Source organism: Hyperoodon ampullatus (genome assembly GCF_949752795.1).
Source record: "Hyperoodon ampullatus genome assembly, chromosome: X".
NCBI lineage: Eukaryota > Metazoa > Chordata > Mammalia > Artiodactyla > Ziphiidae > Hyperoodon > Hyperoodon ampullatus.
The window spans coordinates 65,483,382-65,509,024 of NC_136913.1; the positions used below are offsets into that span (position 1 = coordinate 65,483,382).

The 25,643-nt window shown below is 38.0% G+C and overlaps 1 protein-coding gene across 1 annotated transcript in view; it reads right to left on the bottom strand.

Annotated features, from left to right (window-relative positions):
• Positions 1–25,248, bottom strand: part of ATRX (ATRX chromatin remodeler) — a gene marked incomplete at both ends in the record, with an annotated part of 226,447 nt that extends 201,199 nt beyond the window's left edge. Inside the window, 2 exons of the mRNA XM_079728059.1 lie at positions 12,402–12,453; positions 25,191–25,248. Coding sequence (XP_079584185.1) covers positions 12,402–12,453; positions 25,191–25,248 — 110 coding nt within the window. The remainder of the gene's footprint in view (positions 1–12,401; positions 12,454–25,190) is intronic.
• Between the last annotated feature and the right edge of the window lie 395 nt (positions 25,249–25,643).

The window sequence follows — 25,643 nt, forward strand, 5'->3', positions numbered from 1 at the left end:
CCATAAGGCTATCAGCTGACTGCTCAACAGAAACACCACAGGCCAGAAGGCAGTGGAAAAATATATCCAAAGTCTTGAAAGGGAAAAATCTGTAACCTAGAATACTCTAGCCAGCAAGATTATCAGTTAGAATAGTAGGAGAAATAAAGAACTTCTCAGACAAGCAAAACCTAAAAGAATACAGCAATACTAACCTATCCTAAAAGAAATATTGATAGATCTTCTGTAAATATTAAAGAAGCAAGAAGATATAGGAAGGAGGAATTCAAAATTTGAAAGTAAATCACTTTAATTAGCCAGTAAACAGATCAAAAAGATAAAGAGAAAAAAACCTATTTTTGAAAGCAATAATAAACACCAGAAACAGCAAAAGGATAAACACGAAGATGGAAAACAGGGCAACAAAATCATAAAATGTGGGGAAGGAGAGTAAGAAAATGCAGCTCCTTTTGTTCATTTTTTAAGAATGCGTTTGAGCCTATATGTATAAAGCAAGTAGACATAGGAAGGGGTTAAGATACTTGAAAAACAGAACAAACACAAATCAAAAACACACAATACATTCACAAAAACCAGAAAGAAGGGCTTCCCTGGTGGCGCAGTGGTTGAGAGTCCACCTGCCGATGCAGGGGACATGGGTTCGTGCCCCGGTCCAGGAAGATCCCACATGCCGCAGAGCGGCTAGGCCCGTGAGCCATGGCCGCTGAGTCTGCGCGTCCGGAGCCTGTGCTCCGCAATGGGAGAGGCCACAACAGTGAGAGGCCCGCGTACCACAAAAAAAAAAAAAAAAAAGAAGAGCACACAAGCATAAAATAAAAGGAAATCATCAAACCACAAAAAGAAAAAGAGAGGATCAGGGGAGAAACAAAGAATCAACTGGAAAACAAGGTTTAATAGGGAAATACATACATATGTATCAATAATTACCTTAAATGTCAATGCTCCGATCAAAAGACATAGAGCAGCAGACTGGATAAAGAAAGAAGAGCCTACAATATGCTGCCTACAAGAGACCCACCTTATGGCAAAGGACACACATAGACTGGAAGTGAGGGGATGGAAAAAGATATTTCATGGAAATGGAAATGAAAAGAAAGTGAAAGTTGCAATACTCATATCAGATAAAATAGAGTTTAAAGCAAAGGCTGTAAAGAAAGATAAAGATGGACACTATATAACGATAAAAGGATCAATACAAGAGGAGGATTTTACACTCATCAACATATATGCACCTAATATAGGAGCACCCAAATACATAAAACAAATACTAGCAGACATCAAGGGAGAAATTGATGGGAATACAATAATGGTAGGAGACTTTAACACCCCACTCACATCGATGGACAGATGATCTTCTAGACAGAAAATCAATAAGGCAACAGAGATCCTAAATGACACAATAGAACAGTTAGACTTAATTGACATTTTCAGTACATTAAATCCTAAAAAAAAAAAAAGACAGAATACACACTCTTTTCAAGTGTACATGAACATTCTCTAGGATTGACCACATGCTACGGCACAAAACTAACCTCAACAAATTTAAGACTATAGAAGTTATTTCAAGCAACTTCTCTGACCACAAAGGCATGAAACTAGAAATCAACCAAAGGAAAAGAAATGGGAAGTTTATAGTGATACAAGCCTTCCGCAAAAAACAAGAAAAATAATGTGTTTTTGTGACATAATATATTCACTGCATTACTACTAAGTGCATGTGTTTTTTTTAGGTTTAAAATTAGCATAGGGCAGCTCAGTAACAAAAAAACAAACAACCCAATCCAAAAATGGGCAGAAGACCTAAACAGACATTCCTCAAAAGAAGATATACAGACTGCCAACAAACACATGAAAGAATGCTCAGCATCATTAATCATTAGAGAAATGCAAATCAAAACTACAACGAGATATCATCTCACACCAGTCAGAATGGCCATCATCAAAAAATCTAGAAACAATAAATGTTGGGGAGGGTGTAGAGAAAAGGGAACACTCTTGCACTGCTGGTGGGAATGTGAATTGGTACAGCCACTATGGAGAACAGTATGGAGGTTCCTTAAAAAACTAAAAACAGAACTACCATATGACCCAGCAATCCCACTACTAGGCATATACCCTGAGAAAACCATAATTCAAAAAGAGTCATGTACCAAAATGTTCATTGCAGCTCTATTTACAATAACCTGGAGATGGAAACAACCTAAGTGTCCATCATCGGATGAATGGATAAAGAAGATGTGGCCCATATATACAGTGGAATATTACTCAGCCATAAAAAGAAACGAAATTGAGTTATTTGTAATGAGGTGGATAGACCTAGAGTCTGTCATACAGAGTGAAGTAAGTCAGAAAGAGAAAGACAAACACCGTATGCTAACACATATATATGGAATTTAAAAAAAAATGTCATGAAGAACCTAGGGGTAAAACGGGAATAAAGACACAGACCTACTTAAGAATGCACTTGAGGATGTGGGGAGGGGGAAGGGTAAGCTGTGACAAAGCGAAAGAGAGGCTTGGACATATATACAGTACCAAACGTAAGGTAGATAGATAGTGGGAAGCAGCCGCAGAGCACAGGGATATCAGCTCGGTGCTTTGTGACCGCCTGGAGGGGTGGGATGGGGAGGGTGGGAGGGAGGGAGATGCAGGAGGGAAGGGATGTGGGAACAGATGTATATGTATGACTGATTCACTTTGTTATAAAGCAGAAACTAATAAAAAAATAAAAATAAATAAATAAAAAGAATCAACAAAACAGAAAAAAATACAAACACATGGAGGCTAAACAATACACTACTTAATAATGAAGTGATCACTGAAGGAATTAAAGAGGAAATTAAAAAATAACTAGAAACCAATGACAATGGAGACACGATGACCCAAAACCTATGGGAGGCAGCAAAAGCAGTTCTAAGAGGGAAGTTTATAGCAATACAATCCCACCTTAAGAAACAGGAAACATCTTGAGTAAACAACCTGACCCTGCACCTAAAGCAATTAGAGAAAGAAGAACAAAAAACCCCCAAAGTTAGCAGAAGGAAAGAAATCATAAAGATCAGATCAGAAATAAATGAAAAAGAAATGAAGGAAACGATAGCAAAGATCAAAAAAACTAAAAGCTGGTTCTTTGAGAAGATAAACAAAATTGATAAAGCATTAGCCAGACTCATCAAGAAAAAAAGGGAGAAGACTCAAATCAATAGAATTAGAAATGAAAAAGGAGAAGTAACAACTGACACTGCAGAACTACAAAAGATCATGAGAGATTACTACAAGCAACTCTATGCCAATAAAATGGACAACCTGAAAGAAATGGACAAATTCTTAGAAATGCACAACCTGCCAAGACTGAATCAGGAAGAAATAGAAAATATGAATAGACCAATCACAAGCACTGAAATTGAAACTGTGATTAAAAATCTTCCAACAGGGCTTCCCTGGTGGCACAGTGGTTGAGAGTCCGCCTGCTGATGCAGGGGACATTGGTTCATGCCCCGGTCCAGGAAGATCCCACATGCCGCGGAGGGGCTGGGCCCGTGAGCCATGGCCACTGAGCCTGCGCGTCCGGAGCCTGTGCTCCGCAACGGGAGAAGCCACAACAGTGAGAGGCCCACATTCCAAAAAAAAAAAAAAATCTTCCAACAAACAAAAGCCCAGGACCAGATGGCTTCACAGGCGAATTCTATCAAACATTTAGAGAAGAGCTCACACCTATCCTTCTCAAACTCTTCCAAAATATAGCAGAGGGTGGAGCACTCCCAAATTCATTCTACGAGGCCCCCATCACCTTGATACCAAAACCAGGCAAGGATGTCACAAAGAAAGAAAACTACAGGCCAATATCACTGATGAACATAGATGCAAAAATCCTCAACAAAATACTAGCAAACAGAATCCAACAGCACATTAAAAGGATCATACACCATGATCAAGTGGGGTTTATTCCAGGAATGCAAGGATTCTTCAATATACGCAAATCAATCAATGTGATACACCATATTAACAAATTGAAGAAGAAAAACTATATGATCATCTCAATAGATGCAAAGAAAGCTTTCGACAAAATTCAACACCCATTTATGATAAAAACCCTGCAGAAAGTAGGCATAGAGGGAACTTTCCTCAACATAATAAAGGCCATATATGACAAACCCACAGCCAACATCGTCCTCAATGGTGAAAAACTGAAATCATTTCCACTAAGATCAGGAACAAGACAAGGCTGCCCACTCTCACCACTCTTATTCAACTTCGTTTTGGAAGTTTTAGCCACAGCAATCAGAGAAGAAAAGGAAATAAAAGGAATCCAAATTGGAAAAGAAGAAGTAAAGCTGTCACTGTTTGCAGATGACATGATACTATACATAGAGAGTCCTAAAGATGCTACCAGAAAACTACTAGAGCTAATCAATGAATTTGGTAAAGTAGCAGGATACAAAATTAATGCACAGAAATCTCTGGCATTCCTGTACACTAATGATGAAAATTCTGAAAGTGAAACCAAGAAAACACTCCCATTTACCATTGCAACAAAAAGAATAAAATATCTAGGAATAAACCTACCTAAGGAGACAAAAGACCTGTATGCAGAAAATTATAAGACACTGATGAAAGAAATTAAAGATGATACAAATAGATGGAGAGATATACCATGCTCCTGGATCGGAAGAATCAACATTGTGAAAATGACTCTACTACCCAAAGCAATCTACAGATTCAATGCAATCCCTATCAAACTACCACTGACATTTTTCACAGAACTAGAACAAAAAATTTCAAAATTTGTTTGGAAATGCAGAAGACCCCGAATAGCCAAAGCAATCTTGAGAATGAAAAACGGAGCTGGAGGAATCAGGCTCCCTGACTTCAGACTATACTACAAAGCTACAGTAATCAAGACAGTGTGGTACTGGCACAAAAACAGAAAGATAGATCAATGAAACAGGATAGAAAGCCCAGAGATAAACCCACCCACATATGGTCAACTTATCTTTGATAAAGGAGGCAGGAATGTACAGTGGAGAAAGGACAGCCTCTTCAATAAGTGGTGCTGGGAAAACTGGACAGGGACATGTAAAAGTATGAGATTAGATCACTCCCTAACACCATACACAAAAATAAGCTCAAAATGGATTAAAGACCTAAATGTAAGGCCAGAAACTATCAAACTCTTAGAGGAAAACATAGGCAGAACACTCTATGACATAAATCACAGCAAGATCCTTTTTGACCCACTCCTAGAGAAATGGAAATAAAAACAAAGATATACAAATGGGACCTAATGAAACTTCAAAGCTTTTGCACAGCAAAGGAAACCATAAACAAGACCAAAAGACAACCCTCAGAATGGGAGAAAATATTTGCAAATGAAGCAACTGACAAATGATTAATCTCCAAAATTTATAAGCAGCTCATGCAGCTCAATAGCAAAAAAACAAACAACCCAATCCAAAAATGGGCAGAAGACTTAAATAGGCATTTCTCCAAAGAAGATATACAGACTACCAACAAACACATGAAAGAATGCTCAACATCATTAATCATTAGAGAAATGCAAATCAAAACTACAATGAGATATCATCTCACACTGGTCAGAATGGTCATCATCAAAAAATCTACAAACAATGAATGCTGGAGAGGGTGTGGAGAAAAGGGAATACTCTTGCACTGTTGGTGGGAATGCAAATTTATACAGCCACTATGGAGAACAGTATGGAGTTTCCTTAAAAACTACAAATAGAACTACCATATGACCCAGCAATCCCACTACTGGGCATATACCCTGAGAAAACCATAATTCAAAAAGGGACAGATATGTACCAAAATGTTCAGTGCAGCTCTATTCACAATAGGCCGGAGACGGAAACAACCTAAGTGTCCATCATCGGATGAATGGATAAAGAAGATGTGGCACATATATACAATGGAATATTACTCAGCCATAGAAAGAAATGAAACTGAGCTATTTGTAATGAGGTGGATAGACCTAGAGTCTGTCATACAGAGTGAAGTAACTCAGAAAGAGAAAGACAAATACCATATGCTAACACATATATATATGGAATTTAAGAAAAAAAAATGTCATGAAGAACCTAGGGGTAAAACAGGAATAAAGACACAGACCTACTTGAGAATGGACTTGAGGATATGGGGAGGGGGAAGGGTAAGCTGTGACAAAGCGAAGGAGAGGCATGGACATATATACAGTACCAAACGTAAGGTAGATAGATAGTGGGAAGCAGCCGCATAGCACAGGGAGATCAGCTCAGTGCTTTGTGACCGCCTGGAGGGGTGGGATAGGGAGGGTGGGAGGGAGACACAAGAGGGAAGGGATGTGGGAACAGATGTATATATATGACTGATTCACTTTGTTATAAAGCAGAAACTAATAAAAAAAATTAGAAAAAAAAAAGATGTTAAAAAAAAAAAACAAAGGCAGGGACTTCCCTGGTGGTCCAGTGGTTGAGGCTTCGCCTTTCAATGCAGTGGGTGTGGATTCGATCCCTGGTCCTCCCAGCCAAAAACCAAAACATAAATCAGAAGCAATATTGTAACAAATTCAATAAAGACTTTTAAAAAAAAAGGCAAAGGGACTTCCCTGGTGGTCCAGTGGTTAAGAATCCGCCTTCCAATGCAGGGGACGTGGGTTCGATCCGTGGTCGGGAAACTAAGATTCCACATGCCATGGGGCAACTAAGCCCCCACACTGCGACTACTGAGCCCATGTGCCTCAACTAGAGAGTCCACGCGCCACAACTAGAGAGAAGCCCGCACACTGTAACTAGAGAGAAGCCCGCGTGCCGCAACGGAAGATTCCACATGCCATGACAAAGATCCTGCAACTAAGACCTGACGCAGCCTAAAATAAAATAAATAAATAAAATAAAATAAATATTTTTAAAAAAGACAAGAAAGGAGAACATAAAAAACAAACAAGTACAATGAACAGAAAAGTTACAAACATGGTAGATATTAAACCAACTATATTAAAATTCACTTAAAATGTGAATGATCTAAATACACCAACTAAGAGAGTGTGTCAGAGTGTGAGGTGGATACAGTCAGATGTCAGAGAGGACTAAAACCAAGACCCAAATATATGTTGTCTACAGGAAATTCACTTTAAATATAAAGACAATGATTACAAGTAAAGGGAAGCCAAGGGAAATGGGGAGTTGTTGTTTATAGGGTATAGAGTTTGTGGGGTTTTTTCTTTTTAAATATTTATTTATTTATTTGGCTGTGCCAGGTCGTAGTTGCGGCATGCGGGATCTTTTTAGCTGCGGCATGTGAACTCTTAGTTGCAGCATGTAGGATCTAGTTCCCTGACCAGGGATCGAACCCGGGCCCCCTGCACTGGGAACGTGGAGTCTTAGCCACTGAACCACCAGGGAAGTCCCTAGAGTTTCAGTTTTCCAAGATGAAAAAGTTCTGGAGATTGGTTGCACAACAATGTAAATATGTACTTAACATTACTGAAATGTACACTTTAAAAAGGTTTATGTTATGTGTATTTTATCACAATTTTTTTTAAAAAAGTAAAGGGATTTCTATTCAAGTCCTTTGTACACTTTCTAACTGAGTTGTCTTTTTGGTGCTAAGTTGCAAAACTTCTTTATATATTCTGGATATTAAATCCTTATCACATATATGATTTGCATACATTTTCTTCTATTTCTGTGGGTTGTCTTCACTCTCTTGACAGTGTCCTTTAACACACACATTTTTTATTTTAATGAAGTCTGTATTATCTATATTTTTCTTTTCTTGCCTGTGTTGTTTCTATCTTATTTAGAGACCACTGACAAATCCAAGGTCCTTATGTTTTCTCCTAAGAGTTTTATACTTTTAGCTCTGAAATTTAGGTATTTTTAGTTGTATGTGGTGTAAAGTATGGGTCCAACCTTCTTTCACATGTAGATATCCAATTGACACAGCACCATTTATTAAAGAGACTATCAAGATGGTTACAGAGTTTTTTGTTGGGGATGATGAAAGAGTTTTGGGTACACATGGTGGTGACTGTTACATATTGTGAATGTACTTAATGCCACTGAACTGCACATTTACAAATGGTTAAAGTGATAAATATTATGTTATATATATTTTACCACAGTAAAAATAAACACAAGATACTACTTCATACCCAAAAGAATGGGTATAATTTAAAAGATGGTCAACAGGAGGTATTAGTGAGGATGTGGAAAAACTGGAACCCTCATACACTGCTGATGTGAACATAAAATAGCACACTTTACTATTTGTAAAACAATACAAAACTGAAAAACAGTTTTGACAGTTCCTCAAAAAGTTAAACATAGAGTTTCCATATGACCCAGAATTCCAAAAAGAAATGAAAATAAATGCCCACACCAAAATTTATACACAAATGCTCACAGCAGCAATGATTCATAATAACCAAAAAGTAGAAACAAACCAAATATCCATGAAATGAATGTATATTTTTCAGCAATAAAAAGGAGTAAAGTTCTGAGTCATCCTACAACATGGATGTTGTATCTTGAAAATACGCTAAATCAATGTAGCCAATCACCAAAGATCACATACTGTATGATTCCTTTTACAGGAAATGTTCAAAATATGCAAATCCATAGAGATAGAAAGTAAAATAGTGGTTGTCAGGATCTGAGGTAGGGATATGGGGGAAAATGAGGAGTAACCACTAATTGGTATAGGGTTTCTTGTTGGAGTGATGAATATTCCGTTGATGGCTGTACAGATTTGTGAGTATACTAAAACCACAAAATTGTACTCTTTAAATGGATAGACTGTGGTATGTGATTTACATCAATAAAGTTGTTAATTTTTAGAAAGTGACTTGGACATTAGCTGAGTTGTTCAGAGATCTTTTGACAGCAATTGCACTAGAATTTAGACCTTTCATGCAATTTCTACCCTGAACAAGAGTTAGGGAAAAAACGGACTCAAACTAAAAGTTTTAACAAGATCTGAGGATATTACTTGAATATCTTTAGCTTTAAAAGCAGTGAATAGGAAGTAATCGATCTGCCATACTGCTTGAATTTTTTGGTTCAGCACCGATTATAAAACTATGGAATAGAAATAGAAATTAAAATAAATCTGTTATCTATATCTTTTTAAAACTCATCTGTCAAACTAGATAGCTACTTTGGTGCTTTGGAGGCAAGTAGCAGTGAACACTGATTGACGATATTAAAAATGAGGTAGAAAAAGCACAAGTTTCTTCTACCCAGTATCTCACCGTAGGATATCAAGCCTTTCATGAAGCTCTGCTTCTGAAAAATTCCACATTCAGTATTAAGAAAAAGAATCAAGTGTCCACACCTCATGTTCACAAAGAGCACAAGGTTTTACAATATGGTATTACAATTTCTGTTCTCTACAATAAGATTTTTCCAGCCTTCAACTCTACCTGAATCTTATTATTGTAATACTCTTTCTATTTAACATTAATTGTTTAACAGTAATTTTATAGTGGGACATAGGAAGGATCAATGTACCACACAGTCTGGTATAAAGCTTGTGCTGCAAATAAGGGAAGTTAAATGGTATCTACCCTCTAAATTCTTCAGAGATTCCTCTAGGTATCCTCTAAAAGACCTAGACTTTTTAAAGCCACATGCTTCTCTTGACCCTTGGGAAATGTTATTAACATCTTATACTTGAAGAATTTCTGGGAATACAACAAATTTTTGTTCATTTACAAAATGAAAAAAAGGGAGGGGAACAAAAAATACTGAAACAGGAAATAACACTGGTATCTCTTTTACATCATCTCAAAAAATCATTCAGGCCTCTTAGCCATCTAAGGACATAAAAATTAAGTATATGAGATGACAGGGCATATCCAGCATGGGCACCATAGTATAATCATCTTAGAAGATAAATTTTATTTTTCTGAAAACAGAATCTAAAATTTACCACAACAAACAAGTCACTACTAAAATGTAAGACCTTTCCTTTGAGTCCCAAAACAAGAAGATATATTAAAAGTTAGTCTTTCATAAATAAGTATACTGAATACAAAGAGCCACTAAAAATCTCTTGAGTACCATTGAACATTTCTCTAAAAGCAAAAAGGAGGCAATCTCTTTTTTCACAAAAACTTGGATCTAACTTATTTGAGTTAAAAAGCAGAACAGTGGTTCTAAATTTTGTAGAAAACATCCCTTTATAGAAGTAAACGGAATAATCCAAAAGGAGTTGATCAGAAGCGAACAAATTATATAAACAATGCTTAGATATTAAAGTTATATAAAGATTAGCATGAAGAAAGGACTCAACTAAGAAGAAACAAGAGAAAATCAGTAAGTTCTACATTCTGATAGATGAGTAGAAAATAACCAAACAAACCTGTTCAACATCAACTCTAATCCTCCTATCTCAAGACGACTAGCGCTCCTAGTCTGTGTGTACTCATCCTAACATTTAAGTATCTTGTGCTGTATGTGTAACCTAACTCTTATGACAGTCTTACCACCGAAAACTACAAATCATTCCTTGTGCCTCTGGTTAAACTTCCTCATTCATTTCTTTCAGTTGATGGCTCCAATCCTGGAAATTTTAAACTAATACCAGCTATCAGAATGGTATTATCGTAAATAATAAATGGTAAATATCTTATCTTCTTTAACTATTAAATGATTTTCTTATCATTCCACAAGACTAAATAAAAGAGATTCAGAAAAGGCTAAGTTTCTAATTTTCCAGTCCGACTTTAACATCTGAAAGTCATATCAATCTCTTTCTTTCAGTGGGCTGATGCCTCAGTGGAAACATGAGCCATAATCCAGAAGTTATAATATAAGCAAATCAGATATTTGTTAATTTAAGAGATATAACTTTGTTGAGATGTAACTCTCTAATTGTTCAAGCTTTTTGGAAAATCCTTTAAAGCATCTGTAAAGCATTAAAATTTCAAAACAAAGGCAATTCAGGTCAGCTTCACAAATATCACTTACCTGAAAAACTTCCATTTAAACTCTTCCCAAACTGACCTAAGAGTTTTAACCATAAGTCAGTCAAATTTCACTTTTTATTCATGAGGAGTAAGATTCACTTATTCATTTTACAATATTTACCAAATGCTGAATATATTGTGAGTACTTAGTATTGCAATAAAAAATAAATACATAATACCTGACCCTAAGGAACTCACAATCTAATGGTAAAAAAGGCTGTTAAGTATCCCAGGAATAATCTAGGGAAGAAAGGGGAACCATCCTTATAACTGTGAATTTCCTAATGCTTTTAAATCTCTCATACATGTAATTTTTTTCATCTAATTTTTATACAGCTTCCTTTAGGGTTAAAACTCTTAACCTTATTTCCAACACTCACTAACCTCCATTTTAAAAAGCAAAGTTTGATAGAGAATCAGGAATCTCCTGAAGAATACCTTGGGAAAGCAAACACTGAACCACGGATATTCCCTGTACTGAAAGAGAAAGGTGTAATGGTTTTATACAGAATCAAGTGAAAATAAAAATCAGTTGAGGGTGAGAAATATGCATAAATATTTGAAAAACTTAGATTTATTCCATTCGAGGCACATCTATCTAAATTCAATATATTCTATTCACTTTAACACAAAAATTAATAAGTGCAAGTATTATATCACTATCTTTATTTTCTAACAAAAGCATACTAAGTTCCCTCAAAAAAAGAAATCTTTGGAAAGTTTTTATCGGGATGAAGTACATTTTAGCTCAAAGGGAATGAATTTAGATTTAAATAGGTTAAAAAACAAACTATCCTCAGATGAAGGAGAAATGCAGTTTTACTTTGCCCATTGTAAGAAAATCTATTTTCCTCTAGAACTTGAATCAGAGTGAATCTATATCCCTATATATTGTAATGCAAAGAGTACTGAAACCCAATTTAAATAAGATTCTCATTTCTCTTTTGGTAAAGAGCAAAGGGGAGAAAAACAAAATCTAGGTTTTCTGAGAGAAGACAAAGTCACATAATTCCTATACCTATAGCTAAGCATTCAGTGCTTTAAGGAAGCCCATCTACAAGCCATTGAGCTAATCATTTAATTTGTGGACCCCTACTCAATTTTGAGGGAGTTATAAAAAGCAAATCTCTCCAGATAAAAATAAAGCTTATGTCCCTAATCAATAAAAACGGAATCAGATAAAATCTGCAATGCAATCACTAGCTAAATGGAGTTTTGATAACTGCTGATTAAGGTCTGAGATAGTATTAACGTTTTTACAAGAGCAACAAAATCATCATTCCAAGGGCAAAAGATATATAAACAGATTAGATAATCTTTGAAAATACAGTGTTTGGTTTATCTTTAGAATGTAGTGAACTCAATGCTCCAGGTGATAGACACCTGAGGGAGAAGGTATGAAAAATCAGAATCAACTTATAAGTAACTTCTCTACTTTTTGATATGTACATCAGAGCTACTCATACCTCTTTTCATGAAATTGATACCTAATCAGTTCTGTCTCCAGCTATTAAGTGCATCCACTCTGAAAAATAGAAAAGGAGGAGATAAAGCAACTCAATTTTGTTAAGCGCTTACACTATGCTATACAGCTCATAAAGATTTGCATTTAGGTATTACTGTCTCCACTGCATAGATAAAAAAACAACGCAAAAGTTGGGTAACTTTCCAAAGGTTACAAAGAGAACTGGATTTGAACCCAAATCTATCCGTACATGAGGTAATTCCAAATGAAAGCAAGTTGAGACCAGAGCTCAAACTGTCTGAATTTTATTCCAAAGGACTGGAGAATAATCCATTTTCCACTATTTCTTTTCCCCAAGGGTAGAACACATCAAATGCAAATGGACTTCTTACTGAAGTTAAATGACAATCCCCAATTCTTGGAAAACTTCCTGTAATACTGGAAAAACAACGGGTATAGAATAATATCGTTGGGTCCATTTGTATCTTAAGGAAAGCCTGATATTTAATATCTAGAATGGGAACAATTACAGCTCATTTACTCTCCCTTGCCTATAATAATATTCCAGATGTGGAAGTTTTAGCTGATTGTTGCTAAGGACTCCCTCCACATTCTCCTTCCCTAATAAGTCCACTATAGAAAGTGCAATATAAAGAAGAGTGTGAAGTACAAAATATAATGTCAGCTAAAATCCCATCATGCAGAGATAATCACAGGGGAAATTGTTAGTCCACATTTTCATTTTTTAAACAAAATCGAATGGTTACTTTACTGCTTTGCAACCTCTTCCCTCTGTTAATATACAGTGAATATTTTCCTGCATCATTATTTTCCTAAAACAATTTTTAATGGCAGTATAGTATTCCATCATGTAAAGATGCCATAAGTTTTTTCTCAAGCTAACAGCACTTAAAGACAGATATGCTTTTGTTGCAGGAATTGCAGCTGCCTCATAATAGGATCTGTAGTATGGCTGCTAAATTTTAAAATCAATTTTTATTTATTCAGAACATAAATAGTGCAGAAAAAAAGGGCTATGTGCACTGACTATTACAAAAGAGTCACAAAGAGAAATAAGCTGACACACTTAAAGAATTACCAATGCTTGTTTCAGCTGTTAAGTTATAGTTGTCTACAAAACCACATTGGCCAGGGTGAACAACTATAGAATAAGAAAATTCTCAAACTGCCACTGGAAGTGTAAATTAGTAAAACCATATGGAGATCAATTTGGCAATCATCAACAATAAAAAATAAAATTGACCTCCTAAAGAAACTCCAGCATATGTGCAAAGGAGACACATTTAAGAATGTTCTAACACTTTTTAATAGCACCAAATTAGAAAAAATTCTAAATACCCACCAATGGTAGACAGATGAATTGTAGTATACACATTCAACTCAAAACTAATGAAATGAAAAGTGAGCATTCCAGATCAGTTTGTTCAATAGAGATATAATGTAAGCCACGAATATAATTTAAAATTTTTTGGAAGCAACATTTTGAAAAAAGAAAAAGCAGGTGAAATTAATTTTAATCTTATTTAACCCAATATATCCAAATTATTATTTCAATATGTAATTAATATAATTAGTAAAAGATATTTTACATTTTTTTTGTACTAAGTCTTTGAAATCCTCTGAGCAAATACACTTCCAGCACATCTTAATTCACACTGGCCACATTTCAGGTGCTCAACAGCCACAGATAGTTAATGGCTATTGTATTGAACAGTGAAGATCTAAAGTTACCTCAAAATCCCAAAAACAATACTGAACCAAAAAAGGAAGTTGCAAAATCATGTGTATTATATGGTATCACTTAAATAAACTTATAAAACTAAAAAACTTCTAAATTATGTCTCTGGGAACTTCCCTGGTGGTGCAGTGATTAAGAATCCGCCTGCCAATGCAGGGGACACAGGTTCTTGCCCTGGTCCGAGAAGATCCCACATGCCGCAGAGCAATTAAGCCCGTGCACCACAACACAGGATCGAGCCCTGGTCCAGGAAGATCCCACATGCCACGGAGCAACTAAGCCCATGCGTCACAAATACTGAGCCTGCACTCTAGAGCCCCCAAGCCACAACTACTGGGCCCATGCACAGCAACTACTGAAGCCCGCGTGCCTAGAGCCCATGTTCTGCAACAAGAGAAGCCACCGCAATGAGAAGCCTGTGCACTACAACAAAGAGTAGCCCCCACTCGCCGCAACTAGAGAAAGCCTGCGCGCAGCAACGAAGACCCAACACAACCAAAAAAAATAAATTAAAAAAATAAATAGGGCTTCCCTGGTGGCGCAGTGGTTGAGAGTCCGCCTGCCGATGCAGAGGACACGGGTTCGTGCCCCGGTTGGGGAAGATCCCACATGCCACGGAGCGGCTGGGCCCGTGAGCCATGGCCGCTGAGCCTGCGCGTCCGGAGCCTGTGCTCCGCAACGGGAGAGGCCACAGCAGTGAGAGGCCCGCGTACCACAAAAAAAATAATAATAATAAATAAATAAATAAATAAATAAATAAATAAATAGTTGCCTATGTGCAGCAAATTCAAGTTTTGCTTTCTGGAACTTTTTCCCCAAATATTTTCAATCGAGTTTGGTTAAATCCACGGATGCAGAATCCAGTATATTTGGCATAGTTGAGCAGACTGAAATATCTGTCACGCCCATGCTCAAAACATTCAGGGGCTTCCCATGTTTATAAATAAAGTGCAAACGCCTAAGCAAGAGAGACTTCCCTGGTGGTCCAGTGGGTAATACTCCATGCTCCCAATGCAGGGGATCCGGGTTAGATCCCTGGTCGGGGAACTAGATCCCCCATGCATGCCGCAACTAAGAGCCCACATGCTGCAACTAAACACGCCGCAATGAACATCCCACGTGCCGCAACTAAGACCTGGCACAGCCAAAATAAATAAATACATATTTTTAAAAATCCTAAGCAAGAATTTGAAGGTCTCTGCAAAATAATTCACAGATGACTTTCCAATCTCATCTGACCACAACTCTAAGCTCAAAGAAAGTCTTCTTTCCCCTCTTCACCCACTGAATATTGTTTTACTTCTCTTTAAGAGCAACACATTCTGCTCATAGCTCCTTGTTTAAAACTCAAGAGTACTCCCTACTGGAGTGTAAACTCCTCAAAGGAGGAAACTTGTCTGAGTTCATCTCTTTTTCCCATGTAAAAAATAACAAATTGCCTTGAATAGAGGAATACTAAATGTTTATTAAGATAAAGATAATGCCTGCTCAGGGATTCCTTAAGAGAAAAGAGTGTTGACTTGTTGAGCGTTTTTTAAAAGTCCTGAAGTTATTTAGTACCATCAAATATTTTCCCTTCTATCTCTAAATTGAAATATTCAATAAGCTGTGTTGGATGCTCTACAGGCAGCCTTCAAAAGAAATGTATTATTTCATATACTTAACAGTAACAGGTCCAGTCACTGTAATATGAAACATTTACTCTAAGTTCTCTATTTTTAGGAGATACTCAGAAAACACAATGAAAATTCATAAATAGGGTGTTTTGATTTTGAATGTTGGGGGTATCTGAGGAAAGGGGAAAGGCAAGAAAAATAAGAGGTGGGCAAATTCTCCCTAACTCTACAGAAATTAACCAAGCCTAGCTTCAAAATCTCTAAAGTGGGCTGATAATATTAGTATTAAAAGTAAAACCATTTTTAAAATATAGTAGGGACTTCCCTGGTGGTCCAGTGGCTGAGTCCACCTTCCAATGCAGGGGACACGGATTCAAGCCCTGGTTGGGGAACTAAGAGCCCACATGCCACGGAGCAACTAAGCACGAGCGCTCTAGAGCCCGTGTGCTGCTACTGAGCCCATGTGCCCAGGAGCCCGCGCGCCAAAAATAGAGAGGAGCCCGCATGCCACAGTGAAGAGCCCGTGCACCACAATGAAAGATCCTGCATGCCACAACGAAGATCCGACATGCCACAACTAAAGACCCGACACAGCCAAATAAATAAATATTTTTACAAAATAATAAAAAAATAAAGTATAGTAAAAGCAAAGATGTGCCTCCTGATAAAATGTGCTCAGAAAGGCGTATCACTTCATACTATCCCTAGCAAAATACATAATCACAAGGAAACACCAGACAAACCCAAATTAACTGGCCTGTGTTCTTCAAAAAGCGGAAGGGGAAAAAAAAGACACAGTGAACTGCTCCAGATTAAAGAAGATTAAACAGACATGAAAATAAAACGCAATGAGTGTTCCAGAACTGGATCCTGGACCAGAAAAAATGATATTTTAGTCTTTCACTATGAAGGACATTATGAATCAATTGGCAAAATGTAAATAAGGTCTGTAGATTAGAAACAGTACTGTATCAAGATTAATTTCTAAATTTGCTAACTATATTGACGTTATATAAGACAATATTCCCATTTTGGGGAAACTTTTTTTTTTTTTTTTGTCTGCGTTGGGTCTTCATTGCTGCGCGGGCTTCCTCTAGTTGAGACGAGCAGTGTCTACTTTGTTGTGGTGCACACGCTTCAGTGGTTTCTCTTGTTGCAGAGCACGTGCTCTAGGCGCGTGGGCTTCAGTAGTTGTGGCGCAAACGCTTATTAGTTGCTCCACGGCATGTGGGATCTTCCCGAACCACGGCTTGAACCCACGTTCCCTGCACTCTCAGTCGGACTCGTAACCACCGCCCCACCAAGGGAGGTTCCTGGGGAAACTTTTAATTTTGAAATATAGTAAAAAGGAGATATTCTTTTTTTGGGGGGGGCGCACAGCACACGCAGCATGGGGGATCTTATTTCCCAGACGAGGGATCTAACCCCCTCCTGCTGCAGTGGAAGTGCAGAGTCTTAACCACTGGAATGCCAGGGAAGTCCCAGGAGATGATTATCCTTTATCTCCCGAAAGGTAGGATCAGGTTCATCTCCTGAGGTTACAGTTATAAAAAACATTCACAAAAAATCAATCAATAAAATAGTACATGAGATGAATGAGACATTGACTAGACATTTAAGGAAGTAACTTCAATCTGTGGAGAGACATTTTTTAACATCTTTATTGGAGTATAATTGCTTTACAATGGTGTGTTAGTTTCTGCACTATAACAAAGTGAATCAGCTATACATAGACATATATCCCCATATCTCATCCCTCTTGCGTCTCCCTCCCTCCCACACTCCCTATCCCACCCCTCTAGGAGGTCACAAAGCACCAAGCTGATTTCCCTGTGCTATGCGGCAGCTTCCCACTAGCTATCAATTTTACATTTGGTAGTGTATATATGCCCATGCCACTCTCTCACTTTCTCCCAGCTTACCCTTCCCCCTCCCCATGTCCTCAAGTCCATTCTCTAGTATGTCTGCACCTCTATTCCCATCCTCCCCCTAGGTTCTTCATAACTATTTTTTTTTAGCTTCCATATATATGTGTTACCATATGGTATTTGGTTTTCTCTTTCTGACTTACTTCACTCTGGATGACAGAATCTAGGTCCATCCACCTCACTACAAATAACTCAATTTCGTTTCTTTTATGGCTGAGTAATATTCCATTGTATATATGTGCCATATCTTCTTTATCCATTCATCTGTCAATGGACACTTAGGTTGCTTCCATGTCCTGGCTATTGTAAACAGAGCTGCAATGAACATTGTGGTACATGACTCTTTATGAATTATGGTTTTCTCAGAGTATATGCCCAGTAGTGAGATTGCTGGGTCGTTTGGTAGTTCTATTTTTAGTTTTTTATGGAACCTCCATACTGTTCTCCATAGTGGATGTATCAATTTACATTCCCACCAATAGTGCAAGAGTGTTCTGTTTTCTCCACACCCTCTCCAGCATTTACTCTTTGTAGAATTTTCGATGATGGCCATTCTGACTGGTGTGAGATGATACCTCATTGTAGTTTTGATCAGCAATTCTCTAATGATTAGTGATGCTGAGCAGCTTTTCATGTGTTTGTTTGCAATCTGTATATCTTCTTTGGAGAAATGTCTATTTAGGTCTTTTGCCCATCTTTGGAGCACAGTTTGTTTTTTTGATATTGAGCTGCATGAGCTGCTTGTAAATTTTTCAGATTAATCCGTTTTCAGTTGCTTCACTTGAAAATATTATTTTCCCATTCTGAGGGTTGTCTTTTCGTCTTGTTTATGGTTTCCTTTGCTGTGCAAAAGCTTTGAAGTTTAATGAAGTCCCATTTGTTTATTTTTGTTTTTATTCCCATTCCTCTAGGAAGTGGGTCAAAAAGATCTTGTTGTGATTTATGTCATAGAGTGTTCTGCCTATGTTTTCCTCTAAGACTTTGATAGTGTCTGGCCTTACATTTAGGTCTTTAATCCATTTTGAGTTTATTTTTGTGTATGGAGTTACGGAGTGTTCTGATTTCATTCTTTTACACGTTGCTGTCCAGTTTTCCGAGCACCACTTACTGAAGAGGCTGTCTTTTCTCCACTGTATATTCTTGCCTCCTTTATCAAAAATAAGGTGAACATATGTGCATGGGTTTATCTCTGGGCTTTCTATCCTGTTCCATTGATCTGTATCTCTGTTTTTGTGTCAGTACTCATACTGTCTTGATTACTGTAGCTTTGTAGTATAGTCTGAAGTCAGGGAGCCTGATTCCTCCAGCTCCGTTTTTCGTTCTCAAGATTGCTTTGGCTATTCAGGGTCTTTTGTGTTTCCATACAAATTGTGAAATGTTTTGTTCTATTTCTGTGAAAAATGCCATTGGTAGTTTGATAGGGATTGCATTGAATCTGTAGATTGCTTTGGGTAGTAGAGTCATTTTCACAATGTTGATTCTTCCAGTCCAAGAACATGGTATATCTCTCCATCTATTTGTATCATCTTTAATTTCATCAGTGTCTTATAGTTTTCTGCTTACACGTCTTTTGTCTCCTTAGGTAGGTTTATTCCTAGGTATTTTACTCTTTTTTTTCCAATGGTAAATGGGAGTGTTCCCTTAATTTCTTAATTTCTCTTTCAGATTTTTCATCATTAGTGTATAGGAATGCAAGAGATTTATGTGCATTAATTTTGTATCTTGCTACTTTACCAAATTCATTGATTAGCTCTAGTACTTTTCTAGTAAGCATCTTTAGGATTCTATATGTATAGTATCATGTCATCTGCAAACAGTGACAGCTTTACTTCTTCTTTACCGATTTGGATGCCTTTTATTTCTTTTTCTTTGATTGCTGTGGCTAAAACTTCCAAAACAATGTTGAATAGTAGTGGTGAGAGTGAGCAACCTTGTCCTGTTCCTGATCTTAGTGGACATGGTTTCAGTTCTTCACCACTGAGGATGATGTTAGCTGTGGGTTTTTCATATATGGGTTTATTATGTTGAGATAAGGTCCTTCTATGCCTACTTTCCGGAGGGTTTTTATCATAAATGGGTGTTGAATTTTGTCGAAAGCTTTTTCTGCATCTACTGAGATGATCATATGGCTTTTATTCTTCAATTTGTTAATAAGTGTATCACATTGATTGATTTGCATATATTGAAAACTCCTTGCATTCCTGGGATAAACCTCACTTGATCATGTTGTATGATCCTTTTAATGAGCTGTTCAATTCTGTTTGCTAGTATTCTGTTGAGGATTTTTCTATCTATGTTCATCAGTGTTATTGGCCTGTAGTTTTCCTTCTTTGTGATATCGTTGTCTGCTTTTGGTATCAGGGGGATGGTGGCCTCGTAGAATGAGTTTGGGAGTGTTCCTCCCTCTGCTGTATTTTGGAAGAGCTTGAGAAGGATAGGTGTGAGCTCTTCTCTCAAAGTCGGCTAGAATTCGCCTGTGAAGCCATCTGGTCCTGGGCTTTTGTTTGTTGGAAGATTTTTAATCACAGTTTCAATTTCAGTGCTTGTGACTGGTCTGTTTATATTTTCTATTTCTTGCTGGTTCAGTGTCGGAAGGTTGTGCTTTCCTAAGAATGTGTCCATTTCTTCCAGGTTGTCCATTTTATTGGCATAGAGTTGCTTGTAGTTATCTCTCATGATCCTTTGTATTTCTGCAGTGTCAGTTGTTACTTCTCCTTTTTCATTTCTAATTCTATTCAACTGAGTCTTCTTTCTTTTTTTCTTGATGAGTCTGGCTAATGGTTTATCGTTTTGTTTATCTTCTCAAATAACCATCTTTTAGCTTTACTGATCTTTGCTATTGTTTCCTTCATTTCTTTTTCATTTATTTCTGATCTGATCTTTATGATGTCTTTCCTTCTGTTAACTTTGGGGTTTTTTTGTTCTCTTTCTATAATTGCTTTAGGTGTAAGGTCAGGTTGTTCACTTAATATGTTTCTTTTTTCTTAAGGTAGGACCGTACTGCTATAAACTTCCCTCTTAGGACAGCATTTGCTGCATCCCATAGGTTTTGGTCGTCCTGTTTTCATTGTTATTTGTTTCTAGGTATTCTTTGATTTCCTCTTTGATTTTTTCCGTGAACTCTTGGTTATTAGTTAGTGTGTTGTTTAGCCTCCATGTGTTTGTATTTTTTACAGACTTTTTCCTGTAATTGATATCTAGCCTCATAGTGCTGTGGTTGGAAAAGATATTTGACACGATTTCAATTTTCTTCAATTTACCAAAGCTTGTTTTGTGACCCAAGATATGATCTATCCTGAAGAATGTTCCATGAGCACTTAAGAAAGTGTATTCTGTTGTTTTTGATTGGAATGTCCTATAAATATCAATTAAGTCCATCTTGTTTAATTTATCATTTAAAGCTTGTGCTTCCTTATTTATATTCATTTTGGATGATCTGTCCATTGGTGAAAGTGGGATGTTAAAGTCCCCTACTATGATTGTTACTGTCGATTTCCCCTTTATGGCTGTTAGCATTTGCCTTATGTATTGAGATGCTCCTATGTTGGGTGCATAAATATTTACAATTGTTATATTTTCTTCTTGGATTGATCCCTTGATCATTATGTAGTGTCCTTCTTTGTCTCTTCTAATAGTCTTTATTTTAAAGTCTACTTTGTCTGATATGAGAATTGCTACTCCATCTTTCTTTTGATTTATATTTGCATGGAATAACTTTTTCCATCTTCTCACTTTCAGTCTGTATGTGTCCCTAGGTCTGAAGTGGGTCTCTTTTAGCCAGCATATATAGGGGTCTTGTTGTTGTGTCCATTCAGCCAGTCTGTCTTTTGCTTGGAGCGTTTAATCCATTTACATTTAAGGTAATTATCGATATGTATGTTCCTATTACCATTTTCTTAATTGTTTGGGGTTTGTTGTTGTAGATCTTTTCCTTCTCTTGTGTTTCCTGCCTAGGGAAGTTCCTTTGGCATTTGTTGTAAAGCTGGTTTGGTGGTGAATTCTCTTAGCTTTTGCTTGTCTGTAAAGGTTTTAATTTCTCCGTCGAATCTGAATGATATCCTTGCTGGATAGAGTAGTCTTGGTTCTAGGTTTTTCCCTTTCATCACTTTAAATATGTCCTGCCACTCCTTTCTGGTTTGCAGAGTTTCTGCTGAAAGATCAGCTGTTAACCTTTTGGGCATTCCCTTGTATGTTAATTGTTGTTTTTCCCTTGCTGCTTTTAATACTTTTTCTTTGTATTTAATTTTTGATAGTTTGATTAATATGTGTCTTGGTGTGTTTCTCCTTGGATTTATCCTGTATGGGACTCTCTGAACTTCCTCTACTTGACTATTTCCTTTCCCTTATTAGGGAAGTTTTCAACTATAATCTCTTGAAATATTTTCTCAGTCCCTTTCTTTTTCTCTTCTTCTTCTGAGACCCCTATAATTCAAATGTTGGTGCATTTAATGTTGTCCCACAGGTCTCTGAGTCTGTCCTCAATTATTCTCATTCTTTTTTCTTTATTCTGCTCTGCAGTAGTTATTTCCACTATTTTATCTTCCAGGTCACGTATCCATTCTTCTGCCTCAGTTATTCTGCTATTGATCCCTTCTAGAGAATTTTTAATTTCATTTACTGTGTTGTTCATCATTGTTTATTTGCTGTTTAGTTCTTCTAGGTCCTCATTAAACGTTCCCTGCATTTTCTCTATTCTATTTCCAAGATTTTCGATCATCTGTACTATCATTACTCTAAAGCTTTTGTCAGGTAGACTGCCTATTTCCCCTTCATTTGTTTGGTGTGGTGGGTTTTTACTTTGCTCCTTCATCTGCTGTGTGTTTTTCTGTCTTCTCATTTTGCTTAACTTACTGTGTTTGGGGTCTCCTTTTCACAGGTTGCAGGTTTGTAGTTCCTGCTGTTTTTGGTGTCTGCCCCCAGTGGCTAAGGTTGATTCAGTGGGTTGTGTAGGCTGCCTGGTGGAGGAGACTGGTGCCTGTGTTCTGGTGGATGAGGCAGGATCTTGCCTTTCTGGTGGGCAGGTCTGCATCCGGTGGTGTGTTTTGGGGTGTCTGTGACCTTATTATGATTTTAGGCAGCCTTTCTGCTAGTGGGTGGGGTTGTGTTCCTGTCTTGCTAGTTGTTTGGCATAGGGTGTCCAGTACTGTAGCTTGCTGATCATTGAGTGGAGCTGGGTCTTGGTATTCAGATGGAGATCTCTGGCATATTTTTGCCATTTGATATTATGTGGTGCTGGGAGGTCTCTAGTGGACCAATGTCCTGAACTCGGCTCTCCCACCTCAGAGGCACAGGCCTGACACTCGGCCAGAGCACCAAGATCCTGTCATCCACACAGCTCAGAATAAAAGGGAGGAAAAAAAGAAAGAAAGAAAGAAACATAAAATAAAATAAAATAAAGTTATTAAGATTTAAAATTAAAAATTATTAAAAATTTAAAAGAAAAAAAAAAGAAAGAAGAGAGCAACCAAACCAAAAAACAAATCCACCAATGATAAGAAGCGCTAAAAACTACACTAAAGAAAAAAAAGGGGGGGCAGACAGAACCCTAGGACAAATGGTAAAAGCAAAGCTATACAGACAAAATTACACACTGAAGCATATACATACACACTCACAAAAATAGAAAAAGGAAAAAATATATATATTGTTGCTCCCAATGTCAACCACCTCAATTTGGGATGATTCGTTGTATATTCAGGTATTCCACAGATGCAGGGTACATCAAGTTGATTGTGGAGATTTAATCCGCTGCTCCTGAGGCTGCTGGGAGAGATTTCCCTTTATCTTCTTTGTTTGCACGGTTCCTGGGCTTCAGCTTTGGATTTGGCCCTGCCTTTGCATGTAGGTCGCCGGAGGGTGTGTGTTCTTCGCTCAGACAGGACGGGGTTAAAGTAGCAGCTGATTAGCGGGCTCTGGCTCACTCAAGCCCGGGGGAGGGAGAGGTACGGAATGCAGGGTGAGCCTGCGGAGGCAGAGGGCAGTGTGACGTTGCAACAGCCTGAGGCGCACCGTGTGTTCTCCCAGGGAAGTTGTCCCTGGTTCACAGGACCCTGGCAGTGGTGGGCTATACAGGCTCCCTGGAGGGGAGGTGTGGATAGTGACCTGTGCTGGCACACAGGCTTCTTGGTGACTGAAGCAGCAGCCTTAGCATTTCATGCCCGTCTCTGGTGTCTCTCTGATAGCCATGGCTCATGCCCGTCTCTGGAGCTCATTTAGGCGGTTCTCTGAATCCCCTCTTGTCGTGCACCCCGAAACAATGGTCTCTTGCCTGTTCGGCAGTCCCAGACTTTTTCCCGGACTCCCTCCAGACTAGCTGTGGCACACTAGCCCCCTTCAGGCTGTGTTCACACAGCCAAGTCCAGTCCTCTCCCTGGGATCCGACCTCCAAAGCCTGAGCCTCAGCTCCCAGCCCCCACCCACCCCGGCGGGGGAGCAGACAAGCCTCTCGGGCTGGTGAGTCCTGGTCAGCACCAATCCTCTGTGCAGGGATCTCTCCACTTTGCCCTCTGCACCCCTGTTGCTGTGCTCTCCTCCACGGCTCCGAAGCTTCCCCGCTGTCACCCCCTGTCTCCACCAGTGAAGGGGCTTCCTAGTGTATAGAAACATTTCCTCCTTCACAGTTCCCTCCCAGTGGTGCAGGTCCCGTCCCTATTCTTTTGTCTCTATTTTTTTCTTTCTTCTTTTGCCCTACCCAGGTATGTGGGGAGTTTCTTGCCTTTTGGGAGGTCTGAGGTCTTCTGCCAGCGTTCAGTAGGTGTTCTGTAGGAGTTGTTCCACATGTCAATGTATTTCTGTTGTATTTGTGGGGAGGAAAGTGGTCTCCACCTCTTACTCTTCCACCATCTTGAAGGTCTCATGGATTGACATTTTTTAAGTATCATTTATAAAAACACCAAGACATCTTATTTTTTGTTGGGGGGGGGAACAGAGTTACTAGCCAAAATGTAAATTAGTACCGATTTTTTAAAGTATAGTGTAAGGTATAATGTAAGCTCCATGGGGAGCCTTAATTTAATTTGTCTTGTCCACCTAAGCAGTACTTAGAACAGTTCTTGGCACATGGCAATAGTAATTAGTAACAACTAATATTTGAGTAATTATTATGTCACACTAACCTAAGTGTTTTGTGTCCATTAACTCATTTAGTCTTCACACAACCCAAGAAATGTTTGGTGAATGAATCAATACTTTTTGCAGTATGACAATTACAGTCAGTTCTGCAATAATATAAAGTGAGTTCCTAAAAATCACCAGGTAATGCAAAATTGTGCAATAAACACCACAGGATTCACGGGAAAAACAGGGTTAGAAGCACAACACTGAAAAAACTTCATCAGTGACACATTTTTTTTAAAAAGACAGAAACCTAATAGAAATGGTAGCACAATTTTACACAGTTCACACATATTAAGTGATTAAGAAATACACAAGTACAACAATAAATATGGCATGTTACCTTGAAAAAGACCTGAAGTTTGCTTATGGAAGTGGGCATCAGAAGGGTTGCAGCTCATGAATTACTGTGAAGTGATGGAAGGAGGGTTATCTGAAATCGGATGGAAAATTGTAACAATAGATGTGGATGGGTGTGGCTCATAACACAAGGGGTGAACTGAGGTAGGTGGTTGATATCTGAGGTATGTGCCTATATATGCGTGTATTTTAATGTAACTCAGTTCAGCTGGATGCAGTTTCCTACATTCACCCAGGGCAAACTTTCTATAAAGGGCCAGATAGTAAATATTTTAGGCTCTGTGGGCCATTAGGTCTCTGTTGCAACTATTCAACTCTGAGACTGTGCTACAAAAGCAGCCACAGGACAAAGTAAACAAATGGGCTTGGGTGTGTTCAAACTTTATTTACAAAAATAGGGCACTGTTTGGTGGCCATAGTTTGCTGAGCCCTGAAC